Source organism: Zonotrichia leucophrys, chromosome 5 (genome assembly GCF_028769735.1).
Source record: "Zonotrichia leucophrys gambelii isolate GWCS_2022_RI chromosome 5, RI_Zleu_2.0, whole genome shotgun sequence".
In the NCBI taxonomy this organism is placed as follows: domain Eukaryota; kingdom Metazoa; phylum Chordata; class Aves; order Passeriformes; family Passerellidae; genus Zonotrichia; species Zonotrichia leucophrys.
The window spans coordinates 47446523-47468368 of record NC_088175.1 but is presented as its reverse complement, the minus strand read 5'-3'; the positions used below and the strand labels follow the sequence as shown (position 1 = coordinate 47468368).

The 21846-nt window shown below is 63.4% G+C and overlaps 2 protein-coding genes across 3 annotated transcripts; one reads left to right on the top strand and one right to left on the bottom strand.

Annotated features, from left to right (window-relative positions):
- Positions 1 to 28: 28 nt before the first annotated feature.
- CHURC1 (churchill domain containing 1) lies at positions 29 to 2185 on the bottom strand. The gene is made up of 4 exons (XM_064715179.1): positions 2040 to 2185; positions 1800 to 1935; positions 881 to 951; positions 29 to 450 (listed from the first exon to the last, which is right to left on the bottom strand). The coding sequence occupies exons 1-4, from the start codon at positions 2076 to 2078 to the stop codon at positions 358 to 360; spliced, it is 339 nt and encodes a 112-aa protein (XP_064571249.1). The 5' UTR covers positions 2079 to 2185; the 3' UTR covers positions 29 to 357.
- A 972-nt stretch (positions 2186 to 3157) lies between these two features.
- Positions 3158 to 21817, top strand: SPTB (spectrin beta, erythrocytic). 2 transcript variants are annotated; one of them, XM_064715165.1, is made up of 37 exons: positions 3158 to 3398; positions 5725 to 5802; positions 6722 to 6919; positions 6994 to 7145; positions 7322 to 7495; positions 7605 to 7696; positions 7779 to 7859; positions 7951 to 8066; positions 8254 to 8366; positions 8446 to 8633; positions 8715 to 8832; positions 9177 to 9335; positions 9419 to 9721; positions 9871 to 10021; positions 10113 to 10980; positions 11063 to 11200; positions 11281 to 12040; positions 12126 to 12328; positions 12412 to 12502; positions 12576 to 12722; positions 13236 to 13499; positions 13632 to 13847; positions 13935 to 14024; positions 14115 to 14390; positions 14733 to 14863; positions 15113 to 15317; positions 15403 to 15777; positions 15918 to 16162; positions 16243 to 16381; positions 16455 to 16539; positions 16635 to 16831; positions 16916 to 17025; positions 17292 to 17373; positions 20070 to 20239; positions 20318 to 20491; positions 20563 to 20605; positions 21063 to 21817. In XM_064715165.1, exons 3-37 carry the CDS (start codon positions 6772 to 6774, stop codon positions 21231 to 21233), a joined length of 6975 nt encoding a protein of 2324 aa, XP_064571235.1. In that variant the 5' UTR covers positions 3158 to 3398; positions 5725 to 5802; positions 6722 to 6771; the 3' UTR covers positions 21234 to 21817. The 2 variants fall into 2 exon arrangements, with proteins under 2 accessions (XP_064571235.1, XP_064571234.1); XM_064715164.1 differs by lacking the exon at positions 5725 to 5802.
- The last annotated feature ends 29 nt before the right edge of the window (positions 21818 to 21846 follow it).

Below are 21846 nucleotides of genomic sequence, written 5' to 3'. Positions count from 1 at the left end.
CAAAATACTCCTGCCTGTGCCACCGAGCTGTCACACATCACATTTATTATCCCACATAGGAGGGTTCCTGAGGTGAGATGGGGTGGGAAACCCTTTGGATCCTGTTTTGGGGACCCCTTCATGTCTTCAGCACACAGGAGCTTGGACTGTGGCACTGCATCCCATCCTTGCAGTCAGGGTCAGAGCCAAAAGGCCCAGAAACATGGGAGCATCCGGTGTTGGGTGTTCGCTGCATCCAGGCTGGAAGTTTGGAGGGGCAAATCATGTCAGGGACTGTGTGGTCCCCATAAATACAGTGCCAGGGATCCAGGGATCTCCCAAAGCTCCGGGAAGCTCATCCTGGGATACACATGGGGATCAGAACAGCGGGGTCATCTGGCGAGGGTCATCAGGCAGGATGCTGATGGAATCCTCAGCACGGCCACAGAGCAGGCACAGCATGGTGTATTCCTGGGGGAACGAAAAGGAGGGGCTGGAAAAAGGGGGGCTGCCACAGCCCTGCTCCCCCACAGGGAAACTCGAGCCAGGTCTGGTACCCGATCCCCGATTGCAATCAGAGCCAGGGGATCTCGTTTCCAGCCCCACTGGCTCCCCTGAGCCCTTTTTTCCAGCCCTTTGCTGCATAGGAGATGTGCCAGGAATGAAGAATGGGGGTCACAGCCCCCTCCCATCACCCACATTCCCATGCCAGGTGAGCTGGGCTTCCTCCACAAGGCACAGACTAGTGCTGGGGGGTCTCCAGGTACCCCTGAACACAGGGATGGGGCTCTGAATCCTTCAAGGCTCTGTCCCAGGGAAGGTGGGAATCAGCCCGTGGAAGGGTGAGTCTGGAATTCCAGAGACAGAGTTGGGAAGGGTTTTTGGGGGACAAGAAACAAACCTGGTAGTCATCCACCACGCTGAAGGTGTACTCATGGCGTGCGATCAAGTGGTGGCAGTTCTTGCACAGGTCTGTGGGGCAGGGGACAGTGGGGTGAGAGGACATGGACACTGTCCCTGGGGAATCCCCCCACTCCCAATCTCTTGTGACAAGCCCCAATCCTCCATGCTTGCCCTCGTTCCCAGGGCACAGACGTCCCGTCCCAGTCCTTACAGCATCAAGCCCCCAAAATTCCCCCCACAGCAACTCACCCCCCATTAATGCCCATCAGCAGCTCCCTGATATTCCCTCTAAAACCTGAGACCTCCTCCCTGGGAATCCACCATTCCCACCCTCAGGGACCCCCCCCAAATATCGGGGCCCCAAATTTTCCCTATTAAACTAATCCTCCCTTAGGCCTCTCCCTCCTTTGACCTCTGAGCCCCCCACCCCATCACGCCCCAGCCCTCAAGAGCCTCCACGCCCCAGGAGTCCTTCCCAGCCCTCAAGATCCCCCAGAATCCAAATTCTGCCCCCAGGCCTCAACCTTCAAGGCCTCCACCTGTGCCTCCCAGCCTTCAAGACCCCCAGATCCCAAGGGTCCCCTCCAGCCCTCTCTAACCCTCAAGATCACCCAAACTCCAGACTCCAAAGCTGCCCCAGAGCCTTCAGCACCCCTCAAGACCTTCAAGACCCAAGGTCTCCCCCAATACTCTCAACACCCCCAGACCCCCGACCTCTCACAGCCCTCAAGACCCCCAACTTTCAGCGAACCCTAAGCCCCAGGAATGGCTCAGGGATCCCCCAAATATCGCCCTCAAGAGTCCCAAATCCCAAAGGTCCCCTCAGAGACCCCAAGCCTCCCTCAAGAACCCCAAAAGCTGCCCCACCCCCTCAAGGCCCCCCGGGCCCGCATCCCCCCCGGTGCCCCCCACCGCACGGTCATAGGTGACGATCTCCTCCCCGTCCTGCAGGCCCTCGGCCCGGTTGCTGACCAGCACGAAGTCCCGGCGGCCGCACTGCGCGCACCCCACGAAGTTCAGGAGGAAAGATCCGCCCTCCAGGCAGGTGGTGCCCTAGGGCGGGAGCACAGCCTAGGACCGGGACCAGGGCCGGGACCGGGACCAGGACTGGTACCGGAGCCGGTGTCGGTGCCGGTGCCCCCCTTACCCGCCCTCACCCGCTCGGGGTACTCGGTGCCCACACAGCCGCCGCACATCTCGCACCGCCCTCCCCTGCAAATGTCGCGAGACCTGCGCCGAGGGGCGGGGCTCAGCGACGGGGCCGAGGCCGAGGTGCTGGGTGTGGGCGTGGCCTGAAGCGCAGTGGGCGTGGTCTGGTGAAATGGGCGTGGTCTAAGGGGCCGTGGGGCTGCTTGGGGCAACCGGGAATAACTGGGGGGGTCGGGGCTGGGATAGTCGGGCACTCAGGGCTAGTGGGGGACACCTAGAGCTACCTGTGTGCACCCAAGGCTGGTGGGGGACACCTAGAGAGACCTGGGGAGCACCCGGGGCTAGCGAAGGGCACCTAGGGCTAGCTGGGTGCTGCCTGGGATTAGCTGGGAGCTATCCAGCGCGAGTGGGAGACCCCGGGAAGTACCTGGGGGGCATCCATGGCTAGTGAGAGACACTCAGGACTAGCTGGGGGACATTCAGGGCCAACTGTGGGGTGTTGGAAATTGGCTGGGGGCCACTCTGGATTAGTGGGAAACACCCAGGGCCAGGTGCTGGGTGCCTGTGACTAGCTGGGGGGCATCCGGGGATAGTGGGGGACACCCAGGGCTGATTGTAGGGCGGCTTGGGCTAGCTGGGGGTCATCCAGGGCTAGCTGGGCACTGCCTGCGTTAGATGGAGGGCACCACCGACTAGCTGGGGGACATCCAGGGCGGCTGGGGGCGACCCAGGACAAATTAGGGGGTGCCTGGGAGGAGCTGGAGGACACAGAGATCCAACTAGGGGGTGCCTGGGACGAGTTGGGGAACTCACAGGGCTGCTGGAGGACACCTAGGGCTAGCTGAGGGGTGCCTGGGACTAGCTGGGGGGCATCCAGGGCCAGCGGGGGACACGTGGGCTGGCCGCAGGGGATGGCCGGGGACCCCCGCCGCTGTCGGCGGGGCGCTGCGCCTCTCCGCAGCCCGCAGGTGCCGGTGCCGCCGGTGCTGCTGCCAGTGATGCTGCCGCTGCCGGTGCTGCCGCTACCGGTGCTGCCGGTGTCGGTGCTGCTGGTGCTGCTGCCGGTGCCGGTGGCGCTGGCGGCCGGGGGGCGCCGCTGTGCTGCATTGCGGGGCGGGCGGCCCGTCCCCGTCCCCGTCCCTGCGCCCATCCCCGTCCCCGCCCGCCCGGTCGGCTCGGCCCGGCCCTCCCGGGGGGAGCGGGGCTATCGGGGCCGGGCAGCGCCGCCGGCTCCGGGTAGGAATGTCCCTGCGCGCCCAGATAATGTTATTTATATCGCGGTGCAGGGCGGCTCCGCTCCCCCCGCCCCGCTCCCGCACCGGCCCCGCCGCTGCCGCCGCCGCTCGCCCGCCCGCCGCCCCGCGCAGGTGAGACCCCGCGGCACCGGGATGCGCCGCTCCGGGAAGCACGGGAGGGATCGGGGGACAGCGGGAGGCGCCGCTCCCCGGGGACACGCTGGGGGGGGGCACCGGCAGGCGCTGCCCGCCCCGGGGATACCGGGGGGGGGGGGTGCGGCACCGAACGCCGGGCGCGGAACGAACCGGGGGGGGACGATGGGCACGGAGGAAAGTTTGGTGGCGAGGGTGAAGAGCCCTCCGGGGAGCCTGAGCCCCCTTTTCGCCCGCGGCGGGGGGTCTGCTGTCATCCCGTGTCCCTCGGGGCTGCTCTCGGGAAGGACGGGGCGGGCGAGTGGCGGTGACTTTCTAGGGACACCCTGTGGACAGCCCGGGGACAGTGTGGGGACACCCTGGGGACACTTTTTCTGGGGTGCCAACCCCTGGAGGGCTCCCCACACTAGTCCTTGGTGCTCCCAGCACTGTTGGGACACGGTGGAAAAGCCGAGTCCTGAGGGTCTTGGTGGGACACATCACCCAACCTGCTTTGTCCCCCAGTTTTTAGCAACTGGGCTAACTGGAGGGTTACTGGGAAGGGTTTTTGGGGGGCCATGCCCTTGGTCCCCCTTGTCCTGTGCCAGGAGGATGCTCACGAGTGGGCATTGGGCTGGGGGAATTCTTAGCCTCACCCCAATGACCCAGGGGTCCCCCAGGCCTCATTTCCCACCTTTTCCCTTTATAAATCTCCAGGTCCCAAACCAGGGGATTGGGGTGCCCTGGAATACAGTGGCAAGCACAGGAGACCCAGAAAACCCTGCTGCGCGCCAGCATGGCCCCCCACGGGTTATTTGATAGCTGTCATGTGGTTTTGGGGCACTGTCTGGTGGTTTTGGGGTGCAGGGGGGGGCAGCTCCCAAGAAGGGAGCGGGACTCAGCTAGCGCCGTGCGCAGGGGAGGCCTATTTATAGCCAAAAATGTCTGTGGAGTGTCAGCACGTGTGCGTGTCACCGGCTTGGGTGACATGGGACAGTCCTGGCACGGCCGGCATGTGGCCCTGGGGAAGCCCAAATTCTGCTGGCGGGTGGGAGTGTGGCCGGGGAGCCCTGGCCGGGGCAGGGCAGCGCTGCCGGAGGAGCCGTGCCGTGCCTTTCCATGCCCGGGTGCCCCGTGCTGTGCCGCGCGGCCGTGCCGAGAGGGACCATCTGCTCCCGGGCCTGGCCCCGCGCCCGGCAGGCAGGGGGCTGCTGGGGGGCTGGGGGATGCCCCCCGGCTCCTGCCCCTTCCCAACCGGAGCAGGGCTGCTTGTGGACGTGGGGGAGATGCCAAATCCAAGTGTTTTGGTGGAGTGGAGCAATGGGGACACACCAGGCTCTGGGTGGCAGTGATGGGGCAAAAATTTGGGGTGTTTTGGGCTATTCTGATGAGTTTCTTCTGTGCACTGGAAATGGGCTTGCTGGCAGCATGCTGTGGCTGTGAGGGTTGAGCCAGGGAATGGGTTTGAGGGTGCCATAAGTGCCAGGTGCCAAACGCTGCCCCGGCCGCCCTTGGGGTGTGGGGGGACATTCCCTATGCCCGGCGGGGGGACCGTGGTGGTGGCACGATGCCAGCCCCTCACCGGGAAGTGCTGATTCACCGAGGCGAGCCGCTGGCCGGGGAAGGCGACGCTGCCCGGGCCACGGCCGCAGGATGCTGGCGGCGAGGCCGGCATGCTGGCATTCCCAGCTTTCCGCACGCTGAGCGGCAGGAATGACAATTCCCGGGTGGCGGGCGCTGGTGGCGGCGTGGCTGTGGCAGGGAGGGATGCTCGGAAGGCGCCGGTGTGGCGGAGGGAGATTTAAAGGGTGGGTGAGCGCCCGCGCTCAGAATGTTCCCATGGGCCTGATGTGGCTCCCTTCGGCGTCATCTCCTCCTCCTCCTCTTCCTCCTCCTCCTCCTCTTTCTCCTCCTTGGATGCTCGCAGCCATGGCCCCGCTGCCGTGTTGTCAGGGGCACCGTCAGAACTGGTCTCTCCTGCAGAGACCAGACACAACTTAGCACACCCAAACTGCTGGCAGTCCCTGAAGTTTTGGGGACAAAATCCCCAGATTTGTCCCCAAAATCCCAGAAGGCTTTCCTGCCAGGGTGAGCTGGGTGCTCTGGCAGAGGCACAGAGTCATGGCATGAGGGGCTGCCCTCCTGCCTGCTCTGGTACACATCTGCATGGCCCTGCACCCACGCGAGTGCCTGTCGTGTGTGTCCCATGCACACTCTGGTGTGTTCCTGCATGTCCTTGCTCTGGCATACAAATTCTGGCACATTTCTACTTGTCCTTGTTCACCTGTGCACGCTCTGGCATGTCCCTGTGTGTCCTTGCTCACAGGCACACTCTGTCACACTTCTGTATGCCCTCGTTCACATGTGGATGCTGTGACAAGTCCCTGCGTGTCCTGGCTCACAGGTACACACTCTGCCACCCTTCTCCGTGCCCTTCCTCGCACTTGCACACTCTGGTGTGCTCCCGAGTGTCCTTGCTGTGCTGCCCACACTCCTGCACGCTCCTCCATGTCCTTGCACGCTCCCGGTGCCTCCAGGTCCAAGCCAAGGCCCTGCCTGTGGTGCCCCGATTAGGGTGCAGAGTTGGGGCGTGGCACAGCCTGGGCCACCCCGATAACCCTGCCAGGGGGGACATGGGGGATGCCCGGGGCATCCGAGGGGGACCTGGGGGCCCATGGGTTGTCACAGCTCACGGGGACAGCAGGGATTTGGGGCACACAGGGTTCCCCCTGGCACCCACTACTGAGGGCTCTGGGCAGCTCTGGGTTGCAGGAGAGGTCCTGGACATGCTGCTGGCTGTAGGGAGCCCCAGCTCATCTCCTCGCACCCCTCAGGGGCCCCAGCAGCCACCGACAGCTGCTCAGAGGCATTTTTAGATACCAGCCATGTCCTATCTGTGTCTCAAATGTCCCCGGGGGTGGGTGCCCCCCCCTGCCGGCAGCTGTCACCCACTTTCTGCCACCAGTGCTGGTGAAGCCCCTGTGCGGTGCAGGGGTCGGGGTGGGAGTGAGCAGCAGCCCCTTCCCTGGGGGCATCCAAGGATTGGGGGGGACACCTCTGGGGACCTGGGCTGGGGTTTCAGCTGAGCAGAGGGACCTGGGTGGGGACTCAGCTCCGTAAATAGCCATTAGCAGAGCTCGGCAGGGCTCAGCACGGTGGTCCTGGAGAGGGCAGCTGCCAGGTGCCCCCCCAACACCTGGGTGGGGCGAGGCTAAATCCCTCTGAGCAGCTTATCCCGAGGCTCTGAGCCGCAAATCCCCACGTGCCGCAGGGCCAGTGAGCCACCGCGGCCACACTGATGCTCACGGTCCCACTGTCCCCAGGGGCCTCTCACCGGTAGCCGACGGCCACCGGGCCGGGGCACACTGGGACCATGACCTCGGCCAATGACTATGAGCAGCTGGAGCTGCAGCAGCAATACAGCCGCATCAACGTCCGCTGGGACGCGTCCGACGATGAGCTGGACAATGACAACAGCTCTGCGCGGCTCTTCGAGCGCTCCCGCATCAAAGCCCTGGCAGGTGGGTGGCAGGTCCCCTCGGTCCCACCTTGGTTGTCCCCACTGTCGGTGACCCCATGCCCGCTGTCCCTCCAGACGAGCGGGAGGCCGTGCAGAAGAAAACCTTCACCAAGTGGGTGAACTCGCACCTGGCTCGTGTCACCTGCCGCATCTCAGACCTCTACATGGACCTCCGGGACGGACGGGTGCTCATCAAGCTGCTGGAAGTGCTGTCAGGAGAGCTTCTGGTAGGAATCCCATCCAGCTGGAGACCCCGGGACCTGTGGCCTGCCATGGCATGCTACACCATTCCTCTTGGTGTTGGCCAAGGGTTGGGGTGGCAGCATGGGTGTTGGGGTGTGCCTGGGCAGGGCTTGGGGTGCCTGGTGTCGGAGGGAGCGTGCTGAGCACTGTCATGCCCCAGCCCAAGCCCACCAAGGGCCGGATGCGGATCCATTGCCTGGAGAATGTGGACAAGGCGCTGCAGTTCCTGAAGGAGCAGCGGGTGCACCTGGAGAACATGGGTTCCCACGATATCGTGGACGGCAACCACCGCCTTGTTCTTGGCCTCATCTGGACCATCATCCTCCGCTTCCAGGTGAGGACAGGTGGTTTGGGGCATCCCTCTGCTCCACACCTCATTCCCAGATGGGAGCCATCCTCCATGGAACTGCACTTCCAACCCCAGAATGTCCTTTGGCCCCCAGATCCAGGACATCATCGTGGAGACACAGGAGGGCCGGGAGACACGCTCTGCCAGGGATGCACTGCTGCTCTGGTGCCAGATGAAGACAGCAGGGTAGGTGGTGGGACCCTCACGTGACCGTGTCAGGGTCTATGAGTGTCCAGAGAGTGACAGTGACACCCTGTCCCCATCGCAGGTATCCCCATGTGAATGTCACCAACTTCACCTCGAGCTGGAAAGACGGGCTGGCCTTCAATGCCCTCATCCACAGGCACAGGTAGGTGGCACAACAGCAGGCACTGGGTGACAGTGGCACTGAGAGATGTCCCACAGGTGTGTCACCGCTGTCTCGTGCCCTCTGTCCCCAGGCCTGAGCTGGTTGACTTCCAAAACCTTACCAAATCCAATGCCCGGCACAACCTGGAGCATGCGTTCAGCGTGGCAGAGCGGCACCTGGGCATCACCCCTCTCCTTGACCCCGAAGGTGAGGCAATTGCTGCCAGTCCTCCTGCCTCAGTTTCTCCTGTGACATTCCAAGGCTCCAGAGCCTGGAGCACAGAGAGGTTCCCAATACATGGAAGGAGGGCCTGGGTGGGCACAGGAGGGACCTCATGAGGCTGTGGTGGGTTGAGGTTGGGTCAGGAGTGACATCTCTCACTCGCACCGGGCAGATGTGTTCACGGAGAACCCCGATGAGAAGTCCATCATCACCTATGTGGTGGCCTTCTACCACTACTTCTCCAAGATGAAGGTGCTGGAGGTGGAGGGACGGCGCCTGGGCAAGGTAGGGAATGGCATTGAAGTGGCCAGGGGTGTTCTCTTGGGGTGCCAGCCCCTCATGCTCACCCCTGGTCCCACCACAGGTCATCGAGCACGCCAAGGAGACGGAGCGGATGATCGAGGGCTATGGGGGGCTGGCGTCCGACCTGCTCACGTGGATTGAGCAGACCATCGCCTCCCTTAACAGCCGCAGCTTCGCCAACTCCCTGGCTGGGGTGCAGCACCAGCTGCAAGCCTTCAGCACCTACCGCACCGTGGAGAAGCCCCCCAAGTAAGAGCCCCCTGCTCCCCGTGCCCGCCCGGTGGTGTGGGGCACCCAGGGGTGCCCAACACTGAGCTCTCTCTTGGGCAGGTTTCAGGAGAAGGGCAACCTGGAGGTGCTGCTCTTCACCATCCAGTCGCGGATGAGGGCCAACAACCAGCGTGTCTACACCCCACATGAGGGGCGCCTGGTCTCTGACATCAACCGGGTACGGGCTTCGTCTGCTGTGGTAGCTGGGGCTGTCTCCTGGGGTCGAGTCAGGTCCATCTCCTGGGGGAAACTGAACTCCTCTCCTGGGGAGACTGGGTCCATCCCTGAGCAGTTCAGGTCCTTGGGCAGGCTGGGATGGGTCCCAGAGCAGGTTAAGTCCATCTCTTGAGGCAGTTCAGGTCCACACCAAGACATGCAGAATCCACACTGGGACAGGACTGATCCATCCCATGGCAGGCTGTGTTCCTCCACCTGGGGGTCATCAGCAGAACAAGACACAGGTGGGTGGGAGGATGTGGGATATGGAGGATGTGCCACCTGTCCAGTGCCGCCTTCCCCCAGGCCTGGGAGCAGCTGGAGAAAGCGGAGCATGAGCGGGAGCTGGCACTGCGCAACGAGCTGATCCGTCAGGAGAAGCTGGAGCAGCTGGCAAGGCGCTTTGACCGCAAAGCGGCCATGCGGGAGGCCTGGCTGAGCGAGAACCAGCGCCTGGTGGCCCAGGTGAGGAGGGGCACCACCCATCCCAGGGACCCTCTGCCCTGGGGAGCTCACCAGAGCCTCACCATGGGCTTTGTGCCGGGCAGGACAACTTTGGGCAGGACCTGGCGGCGGTGGAAGCGGCCAAGAAGAAGCATGAGGCCATTGAGACAGACACAGCTGCCTACAGGGAGAGGGTGCAAGCCATCGAGGCAGTGGCCAAGGAACTGGAGCTGGAGGGCTACCACGACATCCAGCGCATCAACGGGCGGAAGGACAATATCCTGCGGCTCTGGGAGCAGCTCCTGGAGCTGCTGGCTGCCCGGCGCCAGCGCCTGGAGATGAACCTCACCCTGCAGCACCTATTCCAGGAGATGCTCCATTGCATCGACTGGATGGATGAGGTCAAGGTAAGCTGTGGGCATTGAGTGTCACCATGGGTGAGGTGTCTTTGTCCCACCAGGTGTTGGTGGGAGCTCACCAGGGAGGGAGATGAGATGTCGGGGTGCTGGTGCTGAGTTTTGGGTGTCAGTGGGTAATAGCTGAGGGTCTCCTGCAGGTGAAACTGGCATCTCCTGAATCTGGGAAGCACCTTCTGGAAGCAGAGGAGCTGCTGCAGACCCACCGTCTGCTGGAGGCCGACATGGCTATACAGGCAGAGAAGACCCGGGCCATCAGCGCTGCCGCCCTCCGCTTTGCTGACGCTGAGGGTAGGTGTGCCAGGACACCCCTGCATCCCTGGCGTGGCCAAGGGAAAGCAGGGCACTGTCCTGACGAGCACTCACCCTGCTCCCTGCCCAGGCTATCGTCCCTGTGACCCCAAAGTCATCCGGGACCGCGTGAGCCACCTGGAGATGTGCCGGCGAGAGCTGCAGGTACTGGCGGCGCGGAGGAGAGCCTTGTTGGAGCAATCCCGTTCCCTCTGGACCTGCCTGTGGGAGCTAGACGAGGCAGAGAGCTGGATCAAGGAGCAGGAGCAGCTCTACTCCTCCCTGGACTTCGGGAAGGACCTGCCGGGCGTGCTGCTGCTCCAGCGCCGGCACGCTGCCTTCGAGGCCGAGCTGCGGAGCCGGGGCGGGCGGCTGGAGCAGACGCTGGCGGTGGCCGAGGGGCTGGCGGCCGCGGGCCGGGCGGCCGAGCAGCTGCGGGAGCGGGGGGCGGCCGTGCGGGCGCTGTGGGCGCAGCTGGAAGAGCTGGCAGCGTTCCGACGGCGCGGCCTGCGGGAGTCCGAGGGCTTCTTCCAGTTCCAGGCTGAAGTGGAGGAGTTGGCGGAGGGGCTGCAGGATGCCCGCCGGCGGGCGGCCGCCGAGGAGCTGGGCCAGGATGAATCCCGCACCCTCGTCCTGCTGCGGCAGCACCAGGAGCTGCTGGACGAGCTGGCGGCCGCCCGGGAGCAGCTGGACAGGCTGGCTCAGCAGGCCGAGGGCTTCCCGCCGGAGCTGCGCGCCGGCCCCGAGGCGCAGAGCCGGCTGGCGGCCCTGCGGGAGCTGCACGCCGAGGCGGCCGCGCTGGCCGAGCGCCGCGGCCGCCAGCTGCAGGATGCCCTGAACCTCTACACTGTTTTCGGGGAGAGCGACGCCTGCCATCTCTGGATGGGCTCCAAGGAGACCTGGCTGGCGGAGCTGGAGGTGCCGCAGGCGCTGGAGGACCTGGACGTGACGCAGCGCAGGTAGGAAGGAGCCCCCGCCGTGGCGGTGCCGCCGTGCCCTGTCCTGAGCTGCTGCTCGTTCTAAGCCTGCACGTTCCCACAGGCTGGACGGGCTGGAGCAAGACATGGCCACCGTGGCTTCCCAGATCGCCGCGGTCAACCAGGCCGCCGACGGGCTCCTGGCTAGCGGGCACCCCCGGAGCCCCCAGGTCCGGCAGTGCCGGGACCAGCTCAACGAGAGGTACGGTGCCGGTGGTGGCGGGGCAGGCGGGTGACACGGTGTCGGTGCATTCTCCGCTATCCCCCGCCTCTGTCCCGCAGGTGGGGCCGGTTCCGGGAGCTGGTGTCGGAGCGCCGGAGGGCGGTGGGCTCGGCGCTGCGCCTCCTCAACTACAACCTGGAGTCCGAGGAGACCCAGAAATGGCTGCGGAGCAAAGCCCGGGCGGTGGAGGCCACGGCCGAGCTGGGCCGTGACCTGGCCGGCGTCCTGGCCACCCAGCGCAAGCTCTACGGCATCGAGAGGGAGCTGGCGGTGGCCCAGGACCGCCTGGCCGCCCTGCGCTCCCAAGCCGAGCGCCTGGCCGAGGAGCGGCCCGAGGCGGCCACCGAGGTGGCCCAGAAGCTGGCCATGGCCACCTCGGCCTGGGACGAGCTGCAGACGGCCCTGGCAGAGCGCGCAGCGTCCCTGGGGGAAGCCGGGCAGCTCCGGAGTTTCCTGCAGGACCTGGATGACTTCCAGGCGTGGCTCTTCGGCGCTCAGAAAGCCGTGGCGGCCGTCGATGAGGTGCCGGCGTCGCTGGGGGAGGCAGAGGAGATGCTGCAGCGGCACGAAGCGGCCCGGCGCGATGCTGAGGAGCATGCGGGAGCCTTCGCCGCCTTGGTGGAGGCGGGGGAGCGGGTGCTGGGGGGACAGACGGACCCCGAATACGAGGGGCTGCGGCAGCGCCTGGGCGGCGTGAAGGACGGCTGGGCTGCCCTGGGCAAGATGGCAGAGGCTCGGAAGCGCTTCCTCACCCAGTGCCGCAACTTCCAGGAGTTCCTTCGCGACACCAAGCAGGCGGAGATCCTCCTCACCAAGCAGGTGGGTGCTCAAGCGATGTCCTTTGGGTCTCACAGGCATCCCAAAAACGGGTGATTATGCACTGATCCCTTGCTGTGCCCCTCAGGAGTATACGCTGTCCCACCTGGAGCTGCCCTCTACGCTGGAGGGCTCGGCTGCTGCCCTGCACCGCTTCCAGAACTTTCGTGCTGGTGTGGAGAGCAATGCCAAGAAGGTCCCAGAGGTGGTGGTTGGTGGCACCAAGCTGGTGGCTGAGGAGAACATCTTTGCTGAGAAGATCTCTGAGAAGTGCCGAACTCTCCAGGAGCGGTGAGTCTGGCACAGGGCTGGTGGATGGGTGGGCAGTGTGTGGGCAGTGGGGCTGATGCTGCACATCCGTGGTTCCCTGCTAGGCATGGAGCTGTCATGGACAAGGTGGAGGAGGCAGCAGGTTTGATGCAGGACAACCACGACCTACAGACCTTCCTGCAGAGCTGCCGTGAGGTAGGAATGCAGCATGGCTGGTGGCATCCCTGGGGGGTCCCCACTGGCTGAGCACTGACACCCTTCTCTTCAGTTTGATGCCTGGGTGGATGAGAAGATGCTGATGGCTCAGGATGTCTCCTATGGAGAAGCTCGTGGTCTCCACAGCAAGTGGCAGAAGCACCAGGCATTCATGGCTGAGCTGGCACCCAACCAGAGCTGGCTGGAGAAGATTGAGGCGGTGGGTGCCAGCACTGTGATCGGAGAGGGGGGATGGAGTTGGGGAAGAGTCTGGAGCATGAGGAATTGCTGAGGGAGCTGGGAGGCTTGGCCTGGAGAAAAGGAGGCTCAGGGGGGACCTTCTTGCTCTCTACAACTCCTTGATGGGATGGTGCAGCCAGTTGGGGGTTGGCCTCTTCTCCCAGGAAATAAGGGAAAGGATAAAAGGAAACAACCTCAAGTTGCACAGGGGAGATTTTGATTGGGTATCAGGAAAAATTTCTTCAGGGAAAGGGTTGTACAGCCCTGGCACATTCTGCCCATAGTGGTGGTAGAATCCCCATGCCTGGCGGGATTTAAAAGCTGTGTGGACAGGGCATCTGGGGACATGGGTTACTGGTGGCCTTGGCAGTTCTGGGGGAATGGTTGGACTTGTTGTGCTGAGAGGTTCCATGACTCTGGAATGCTCCCAGCCTGCTGCATGGGTGAGATATCCCCGTGCCGCAGTGACCACCCCTCTCTGCTGCTGCTGCAGGAGGGGACGGAGCTGGCCGGGCGCAAGCCGCAGTATGGCGCGACAGTGGCGCAGCGGCTGCAGGAGCTGCGGCGGCGCTGGGCCGAGCTGCGCGGCGCGGCCGAGGACAAGGGCCGGCAGCTGTTCGAGGCTGAGCGCGCGGCGCTGTACGCCCGGAGCTACGGGGAGCTGGAGAGCTGGCTGGGGCGGGCGCAGGAGGAGCTGCGCCATGCTGAGAAGGTCAAGGACCTCACCGCCACCAACCTGCTGCTGAAGAGGTTGACGGTGGGTACTGGCACCTCACAGGGTCCTTTGGGAAGGGGTGGGAGGTCCAAGGTGATGGAGTTTGTTCCCGAATGGGACTGGGGTTCTCCATCTTGGCTCAGATCCCTAACTCACATGGATTTGCCCCACCAGAGACTGGAAGAGCAAGTGAGAACATGGATGAAGGAGCTGGAGGAACTGGGGTGGCAGGGCACCCCTGCTACTGGGGATGTGCCAGATACCACAAGGCAGGAGCAGATGCTCCGGCAGCGAGTCCTTGAGCTGCTGGAGCCACTGGAGAGGAAGAGGAAGGAGTTGGAGACTGCCAAGGCCATGTACCAGCTGGGGAGGGATCTGGAGGATGAGACGGTGAGTGTCCTTGCTGTGGCAGGGGCTGGGGGGGCTGGGGGTACCCATGGGTGCGGCAGGGGGCTCAGTGGGTGCTCCTTCGCACAGCTGTGGGTGCAGGAGCGGCTCTCCCTGGCGAGATCAACGGATCACGGCACCGACCTCGCGAGCGTGCAGCGCCTGACCAAGAGGAATGAGGTGAGCTTGGGTACTGCAGCCACCATTCCGGGTGGTCCCTCGGGATCCATCCCATGGGTGACTCTCACTGTGATTCCCTCCTGCCGGCAGACTCTGCAGAAGGAGCTGGCGGGCCATGCCCCCCGCCTGGGCGAGGTGCTGAGCCGGGGAGAGGCAGCAGGGAGCGGCGAGGAGCCGGGCCCGGAGCTGGCGGCACAGGCGCAGGAGCTGCGGGCGCTGTGGGAGACACTGCAGGAGGAGGCGGCCGCCCGGCACCGGCGCCTGCGGGAGGCTGAAGAGGCCCAGCAGTACTACCTGGATGCTGACGAGGCCGAGGCCTGGGTCAGCGAGCAGGAACTCTTCATGGGACCCGAGGAGAAACCAAAGGTGAGGAGTGATTCCATGTGGTGCTCCATGTTTGAGGGTCTGTGGTGCACTGGGCCGTGCCTTACTGGGATATCCAGTGTTGACCCAGGCAGTGCCACATTGTTCTGCTGAGCATTGTCCGCATGTGACATGCTGTGGTGTGCCCTGCTCTTATGTGTCGTTCCCATGCCATCACACAGCATCTATCCCATTCCATGCCATGCCCCTCTGAGTTCACCATTGCTCCCTGTGGCACCAGACGGAGCCAGGACATTCCCGTAGGGCAGGCACTGAATCTAGACCCTAGTCCCTGTCCCCCAGCCATGCCAGGTGCTGATGGCACTGATGTTTTCCGTGCCATAGGATGAGGAGAACTGCTTGATGATGCTGAAGAGACATGTCCGGCAGCTGCGCTCCATCGAGGACTATGGACAAACCATCAAGGAGCTGGCGGGGAGGGCGCAGCAGCTGCTCTCTGCCGGCCACCCCGAGGGGTAGGTGCTACACCACGTGTCCCCTGTCCTTCGTGGCAACCCCGTGCCCTCAGCACTGTGTGGGTGGGGGCTTTAGCTGGAGCTCTGGCAGTGTCAGCTGCTCCAGTTGGGCAGGGAGGTGGTCGGAGAGGGATATAGGGAGCACAAAGTGGGTCCTTCACCCCCAACCCCCCCGGATGTCAACACGGGTGGGTCGGGGACATTTTTTCGAGGGTGAGAACTGGGTGTCTGTGTGCCGGGGCCGCGCAGGGAGCAGATCATCCGGCTGCAGGGCCAGGTGGACAAGCACTACGCGGGGCTGAAGGAGGCGGCCGAGGAGCGCCGCCGGCGCCTGGAGAACATGTCCAACCTCTTCCAGCTGAAGCGGGAGGTGGAAGAGCTGGAGCAGTGGATTGCTGAGCGCGATGTGGTTGCTTCCTCCCCGGAGATGGGGCAGGACTTGGACCATGTCATGGTGAGAATGATGCCGTGGATGTGGCAGTAAGTACTGGCAGGTGGCTTGAGGGGGGTGACTTGACTCTTCTCTTCCCTCCATGCAGCTCCTGCGAGAGAAGTTTCGTGAGTTCGCGCGGGAGACAGGGAGCGTGGGGCAGGAGCGCGTGGACCGGGTGAACCTGACCATTGAGGACCTCATTGATGCGGGGCACATCGAGGCAGCCACCATAGCTGAGTGGAAGGATGGGCTGAACGAGAGCTGGGCCGACCTTCTGGAGCTGATTGACACCCGCATGCAGCTCCTCGCCGCCTCCCATGACCTCCATAAATACTTCTACGACGGTGCTGAGCTGCTGTCCCTCATCGCCACCCGGCGCCAGGAACTGCCCCAGGATCTGGGCGAGGATGCTGGCACGGTGGAGGCTTTCCACCGCATGCACAACGCCTTTGAGAGAGACCTCCAGCTGCTGGAGGCACAGGTGAAGCTCCACCCTGGCGTGGATGCCAGCACTCAGCATTCTCTGTTGTCTGGTGGAAGGTGTCCCTATCCATAGCAGGAGGCTGGGCTCAATGGTCCTTGAGCTCCCTTCCAACCCAAGCCGTTCTGTGGTTCGTGCAGGTGCAGCAGTTTCGGGAGACAGCAGCGCGCCTGCAGACTGCCTATGCTGGGGAGAAGGCGGCTGGAATCCAGGAGAAGGAGCAGGAGGTGTCCCGAGCGCTGCAGGAGCTGCTGGAAGCATGCAGCGGGCGCCGGGCACGGCTGACGGACACGGCCGACAAACACCGCTTCTTCAGCATGGCACGGGATCTGCTCTCCTGGATGGAGAGCACTGTCCGGCAGATTGAGACACAGGAGAAACCCAGGTATGGATGGACCCCGCGGGCACCTGGGATGGGGCATGGAACCGATGGCACCACTGACCCTGGCACCTCTGTGTCCTCAGGGATGTCTCCTCGGTGGAGCTGCTGATGAAATACCACCAGGGAATTAAGGCAGAGGTGGATGCTCGAGGCAAGAACTTCACCGACTGCATCGAGCTGGGCAAGAAGCTGCTGCAGCGCAAGCACCAGGACTCTCCAGAGGTGAGGGGATCAGGGATTGGGAGTGGTGGGGATGATGCCATCTGGGCCACTCCCTAACAGCATCCCCTCACAGATCAAGGCGAAGCTGGTGGAGCTGGTGGACAAGAGGAAAGCCATGATGGAGACGTGGGAGCAGCGCTGGGAGCGGCTGCGGCTGCGTGAGTGCGCTGGGGGTGCCGGGGAGGAGTGTGGCAGTGCCGGGGGTGGCAGGGTCGGTGGTCCAGGGGCTGAGCGCTGCCCATCCCTCCCACAGTGCTGGAGGTGTGCCAGTTCTCCCGCGATGCCTCGGTGGCCGAGTCGTGGCTCATGGCTCAGGAGCCCTACCTGGCCAGCAGCGACTACGGGCAGACGGTGGATGCCGTGGAGAAGCTGCTGAAGCGACATGAGGCTTTTGAGAAGTCCTCCGCCACCTGGGAGGAGCGCATTGCTGCCCTCAGGAAGCTGACAACGGTGAGAAAGGCTCGGGATGAGGCCTCTGCCTGCCCTGCCACAGTCTCCCCCCCATCCCTTACACCTTCACTCCTTGCCTGGCAGCTGGAGCTCCTTGGCGGGCGGTCTCTGCGTGAGGGGCTGGTGCGGGACGGGACGACACGCTCCGAAGCTCCCGACTACTGCCTGGATCTGGATGGGGAGCTGGAGGCTGGGTAAGGAATGCCACCATCATTCCATGTGACCAGGGACACTGTTTCCACATCCCTCTTCTCAAACCATTAAGGATGTTTTGTAGCATTAAGGGCTTTTTAGCAATTTGCCTTTTCCAAGCAATAAATTGATGCTGATGAAGAGGAGAGATGAAGGTCAAGCCTGACAGAGCTTTGATCCCTTGAGGGGGACAGGGAGCAGCAGCCATCCCCATCCCTATGGGATCATGTCTAGGATGGGGATGCTGACCAGCTGTCTCCCTGTGCAGGTCAGAGGAGGAGGAAGAGGAGGAGAAGAAGGATGTGAGCACACAGGACACTTCCCTGCCCACTACAGATGGACCAGAGCCGGTCAGTTCTTGAGTTTAGCTTTTACCTTCCCCGACGACCAAAAAGGTGTCCCTGCATGCAAAACATTGTTCCTGCATGCAAAACGTTGTTCCTGCATGCAAAACATTGTCCCTGCATGCAAAATGTGTCCCTGCATGCAAAAAAGTGTCCCTGCATGTCCCACAGCTCCTAGCACCCCCTGTGACCATGACCTTACTGTGTTGACAGATCCCTGCATTCCCAACCCTCACCTTGTCCTTGCCTTGTGTTGAATAAATGTTGAATGACCCCAAAAAGGCTGGGTGGGCAGAGGGGTACTTCAGGTCCCCTTTGCCCCAAGGGAGTGACATTGGGAGTGGCACCCATGGTGTATGTGTGTGTCTGGGATCCATGCAGCAGCTAGAGTTGGAGTGTCTGCCCTGGGGCCACCGTGTCACCCCAAGGGACATCATTGCTGTATGGGACATCAGCGCCCTGTAGGACATCACTGGAACCATGCAGGACATCAGCACCCTGCAGGGAATTTTCACCCTGTGGGTCATTATCACCCTGTGGAGCATCATCACCTCAAGAGACACAGTCACTGTATGGAGCATTGTCACCCTGTGGGGCATCGTCACCCTGTGGGACGTTGTTGGGACGTTGTCATTCTACACGGCATCAGCACCCTGTGGGGCATCATTACACCCTGCAGCATTGTCACCCTGCGAGGCAGGCATCATCACCCACAGGGCATGGTCACCGTGTGCCGGCCCCTGTGGTCGCTGCCAGCTCTCTGCTCCTCCCACGTGCTCTGCCTGTGCAGGGACACCACGATGGCTCTCTGTGGCTCTGCCTGCTTGGGGACAGGAATCTCTCCTTCTGCCTCTTCTGCCTGCCTAGAGACATGGGCATCTCCTGGCTCCTCAGGGACCAGGTCACTCCCCGCTGCCCAGGGATAGGATCCTTGAGTGCCTACACGGGAACAAGTTCATTTGTGCCTGATCAGGGATGTGGGGATCTTCTGGCTGCTCAGGGAGAGTGTACCCCTCTGCCTGCTTGGGGACATAGCCATTTTCATCACCCTGGGGACAGTAGCCCTCTCTGCTTACTGCCAGCCTACTCAGGGACATGGGCATCCTCTTGCTCCTTGGGGACAGGAACCCTCTCTGCCTCTTCTGCCTTCTTGGGGACATGGGCATCTCCTGGCTCTTTGGGGCAAGATAATTTCTGCCAGCACAGGGACATGCACATCTTCTGGCTGCTCAGGAACAGGATCCTCTCTGCCTGCTTTGGGACATGGCCACTTTCAACTGCTTGGGGACAGGAGTGCTCTCTGCTTACTGCCAGCCTGCTCGGGAACATGGCCATCTTCTGGATCCCTGGGGACCAGATCACTCTCCCCTGTGGGGACAGGATTCTGGAGAACCTGCTTGGGAACAAGAACATTTCTGCTGGCTCAGGGAAATGGGCATCTCCTGGGGGACAGGGTCCTGCTCTGCATTCTGGGGGACATGGGAATCTTCTGGCTCCTTGGGGACAGGGTGGTCTTTGCCTGCTCAGGAACACAGACACTTTTCCCTGCCTGGGGACAGAAGCCCCCTCTACCTGGGACATCTCCTGCTGCCCCGGGAACAAGATCACATTCACCTGCTTGGGGGACAAGGACCCTGACTACACATCTGGGGACAAGATCACTGTCTGCCTGGGGACATGGGCATCTCCTGGCTCCTTGGAGACAGGGGGCCTGACCAAGCCCCTCCTGTGGCACCCAGCTGGATAGGCGTCCCCTTCGTCAGGCACCACTGATGCCTTGAGATGATGGCACTGATGCCACGGGCCCCAACCAGACTTCTCACTGTCCCCATGTGCCCTGGGCTAGCAACAACACTGAGGTGGCTCCCAGGACTGCTCATCTAGCTTGGTTCAACCTCATCACCCCAAATCTGAGGAGACACTGGCACCAAGACTGGGTGCTGCCAGGGCTGGCCCATGTCCCAGTCTCTCACTAGTGTCCTCCCAGTAGCCACCAGTTTTGTGTACTGGAGCTGGTGGCTTCACTGACACTGTGCTGAGGGTCCCAGCTGATTGCTGGAGTCTTCCCAGTACCCACCAGTTCCCACATACTGGAGCTGCTGGGGTCACTGGCACTGAGATCTGGGGGTCCTAGGGCTGAACCATGTCCTAGCTGCTCACTTGGGGTCCTCCCAGTAGCCACCAATTCCTGCACACTGGAGCTGGACATGTGGCCACACACACACACACATTGACATCACACTGAGTGCCAGGGCTGGATCATGTCCCAGATGCTCACTGGAGTCTTCCCAATAGCCATCAGTTCCCACACACTGCATCTGGTGGGGTCACTGGCACTGCACGGAGGGTCCCAGGGCTGGACTCACTGCAGGATCCCAGACACTCAGTGGGGGATCACATCTGGGAAGGGGATGCTGAGCCATCCTCCCAGCAGTCACCAGTTCTCACCTATCAGAACTGGTGGGGTCATTGGCATCCAGCCACTCACTGGGGCCCTCCCAGTAGACACCAGTTCCCACATTTCGGGGCTGGTGATGTCACTGGTACAGAGACCTGGGGGTGACCTACCCCCAGGCCACCAGACTGAGGTCTATAACCCACTGGTGACAGTAACCTGGGAGGGCACGACACCTTGCCGCGGGCCCATCAGTAGCAGTGGGTGGGTGACACTGCGGCGTAACCGTGCTGTTGCCTCGCAACAGCTGGCACCGAGGACAGGTGACGAGGAGCCGGTGTCACCGACCCCACGGGCACCGCGGGAGGAGCCGGAGGAGCCGGCCACGCTGCCCGCCCGTGTCAGCAGCGTCCAGCTGGAGGGCTACCTCGGCCGCAAGCACGACCTGGAGGCGGCCACCAAGCGCGCGTCCAACCGGTAGGCACGGCGGCGGCGGCAGCGAGCGCGGTGTCCCCGGCGGGGCAGTGTCCCCAGGGTGACACAGTGCTGGTGCAGGTCATGGAGCACGCGGTACTGCGTCCTGCGGGGCGGCCAGCTCGCCTTCTTCAAGGACGCCAAGAGCCGCGCGCTGGGGCTGCCGTGCCAGGGCGAGGAGCCCCTGGGGCTGTGGGACGCCCGCTGCGAGGTGCCCGCGGGCTACAAGAAGAAGAAACACGTTTTCAAACTCAGGTGAGGGTGCGGCGCCTTGCGGGGTGGCACAGAGGGCATGCATGGCACTGGTGTTTGTGCTCTGTCCCTAGGCTCAGCAATGGCAGCGAGTGGCTTTTCCATGGCAAAGATGAGGTGAGGGGTGGCCCGGGGGGACACAGGGTGGCTAGTGGAACCCAGGGGGCACGGGGTGGCTGGGGGATGTGGTGGTGGCCAGCAGTGCCCAAGGGGACATGGGTGGTCAGAGAGGCCCAGAGGGACACAGGGTGGCTGGTTGTTCCCAGGGGGACACCAGTGGTGCCCAGGAGTATATGGGGTGGCTGTATTTGTCATGGGGACATGGTGGTGGCCAGCAGTGACTGGGGTACACAGGGATGGCTGGCGGATGTAGTCAGCAGTGGCCAGCAATGCTCAGAGGGGCAGGCGATGGCCAGGGGTGCCATGAGGACACAGTGAGGGGCTGGCAGTGCCTGAGGGGACATGGGTGCCTGCAGAAGACTTGGAGCAACTGGCATCACCCGGGGGCCCTGGGTTTGGCTGGGACTCTGCTGGGGGGCCAGGGAAGCCCCCCTAACGCCCCCCGTGCCCACAGGAGGAGCTGCAGGCCTGGCTGCAGGGGCTGAGCGCGGCCATCACAGAGTGTCGGGGCAGCCGCGGGAAGGTGCAGAGCCTCCCCCTGCCCATACCCCCGGCCCCCCCTGAAGCCCCCCTGCCCCGCAAGGACAAGGAGAAACGCTTCAGCTTCTTCCCAAAAAAGAAATAACCCCCCTGGATGGCGGGGGGGGGGGGTGGGAAATGACACCCCACGTCACGCCAGCGGGGCCATGCGTGCGTAAGGAGACGCGTGTGCGGTGCCTGTACAGGCGCCACCCGATCCAGAGGGGCACGGGGGGGTCATGCGTGGGCAGGAGCCCCCCCACCCCCCCGCCACGAGCACACGTGTCTGTGTGCACAGTGTATATATATATATTTGTATTTATATATATACATACATTTACACGCTTCAGGCACACCCCTGTGTGGAAGCGGCCGCAGGCGCCCCCCAGGCGTGTGCCCCCCGTGCCCATACGTGTCCCTGCACGCACACGTCTGCACACGTGTGTCCCCGCATGCAGGTGCACCCCCGGCCCCCCTCCGCACGCACGGCACAGGTGTGCGCCCCACAGGTGTGCATGGACCCCCCCAGCACCCGCACGGGGGGCGCGTGGGTGCCCCCCAAAGCCATAACCCTTCCCACCGCAGCGCGTGGGTGCAGAGGGGGGACCCCCTGGCCCCCGCGGGCACCAACCAAAGAGCGTCAGCCCATGGGGGCCCCTCTCTGGCACCCCCCATCCCCTGCCCCCCCAGCCGGGGTGGGGGGACCTCCTGCACCCCAC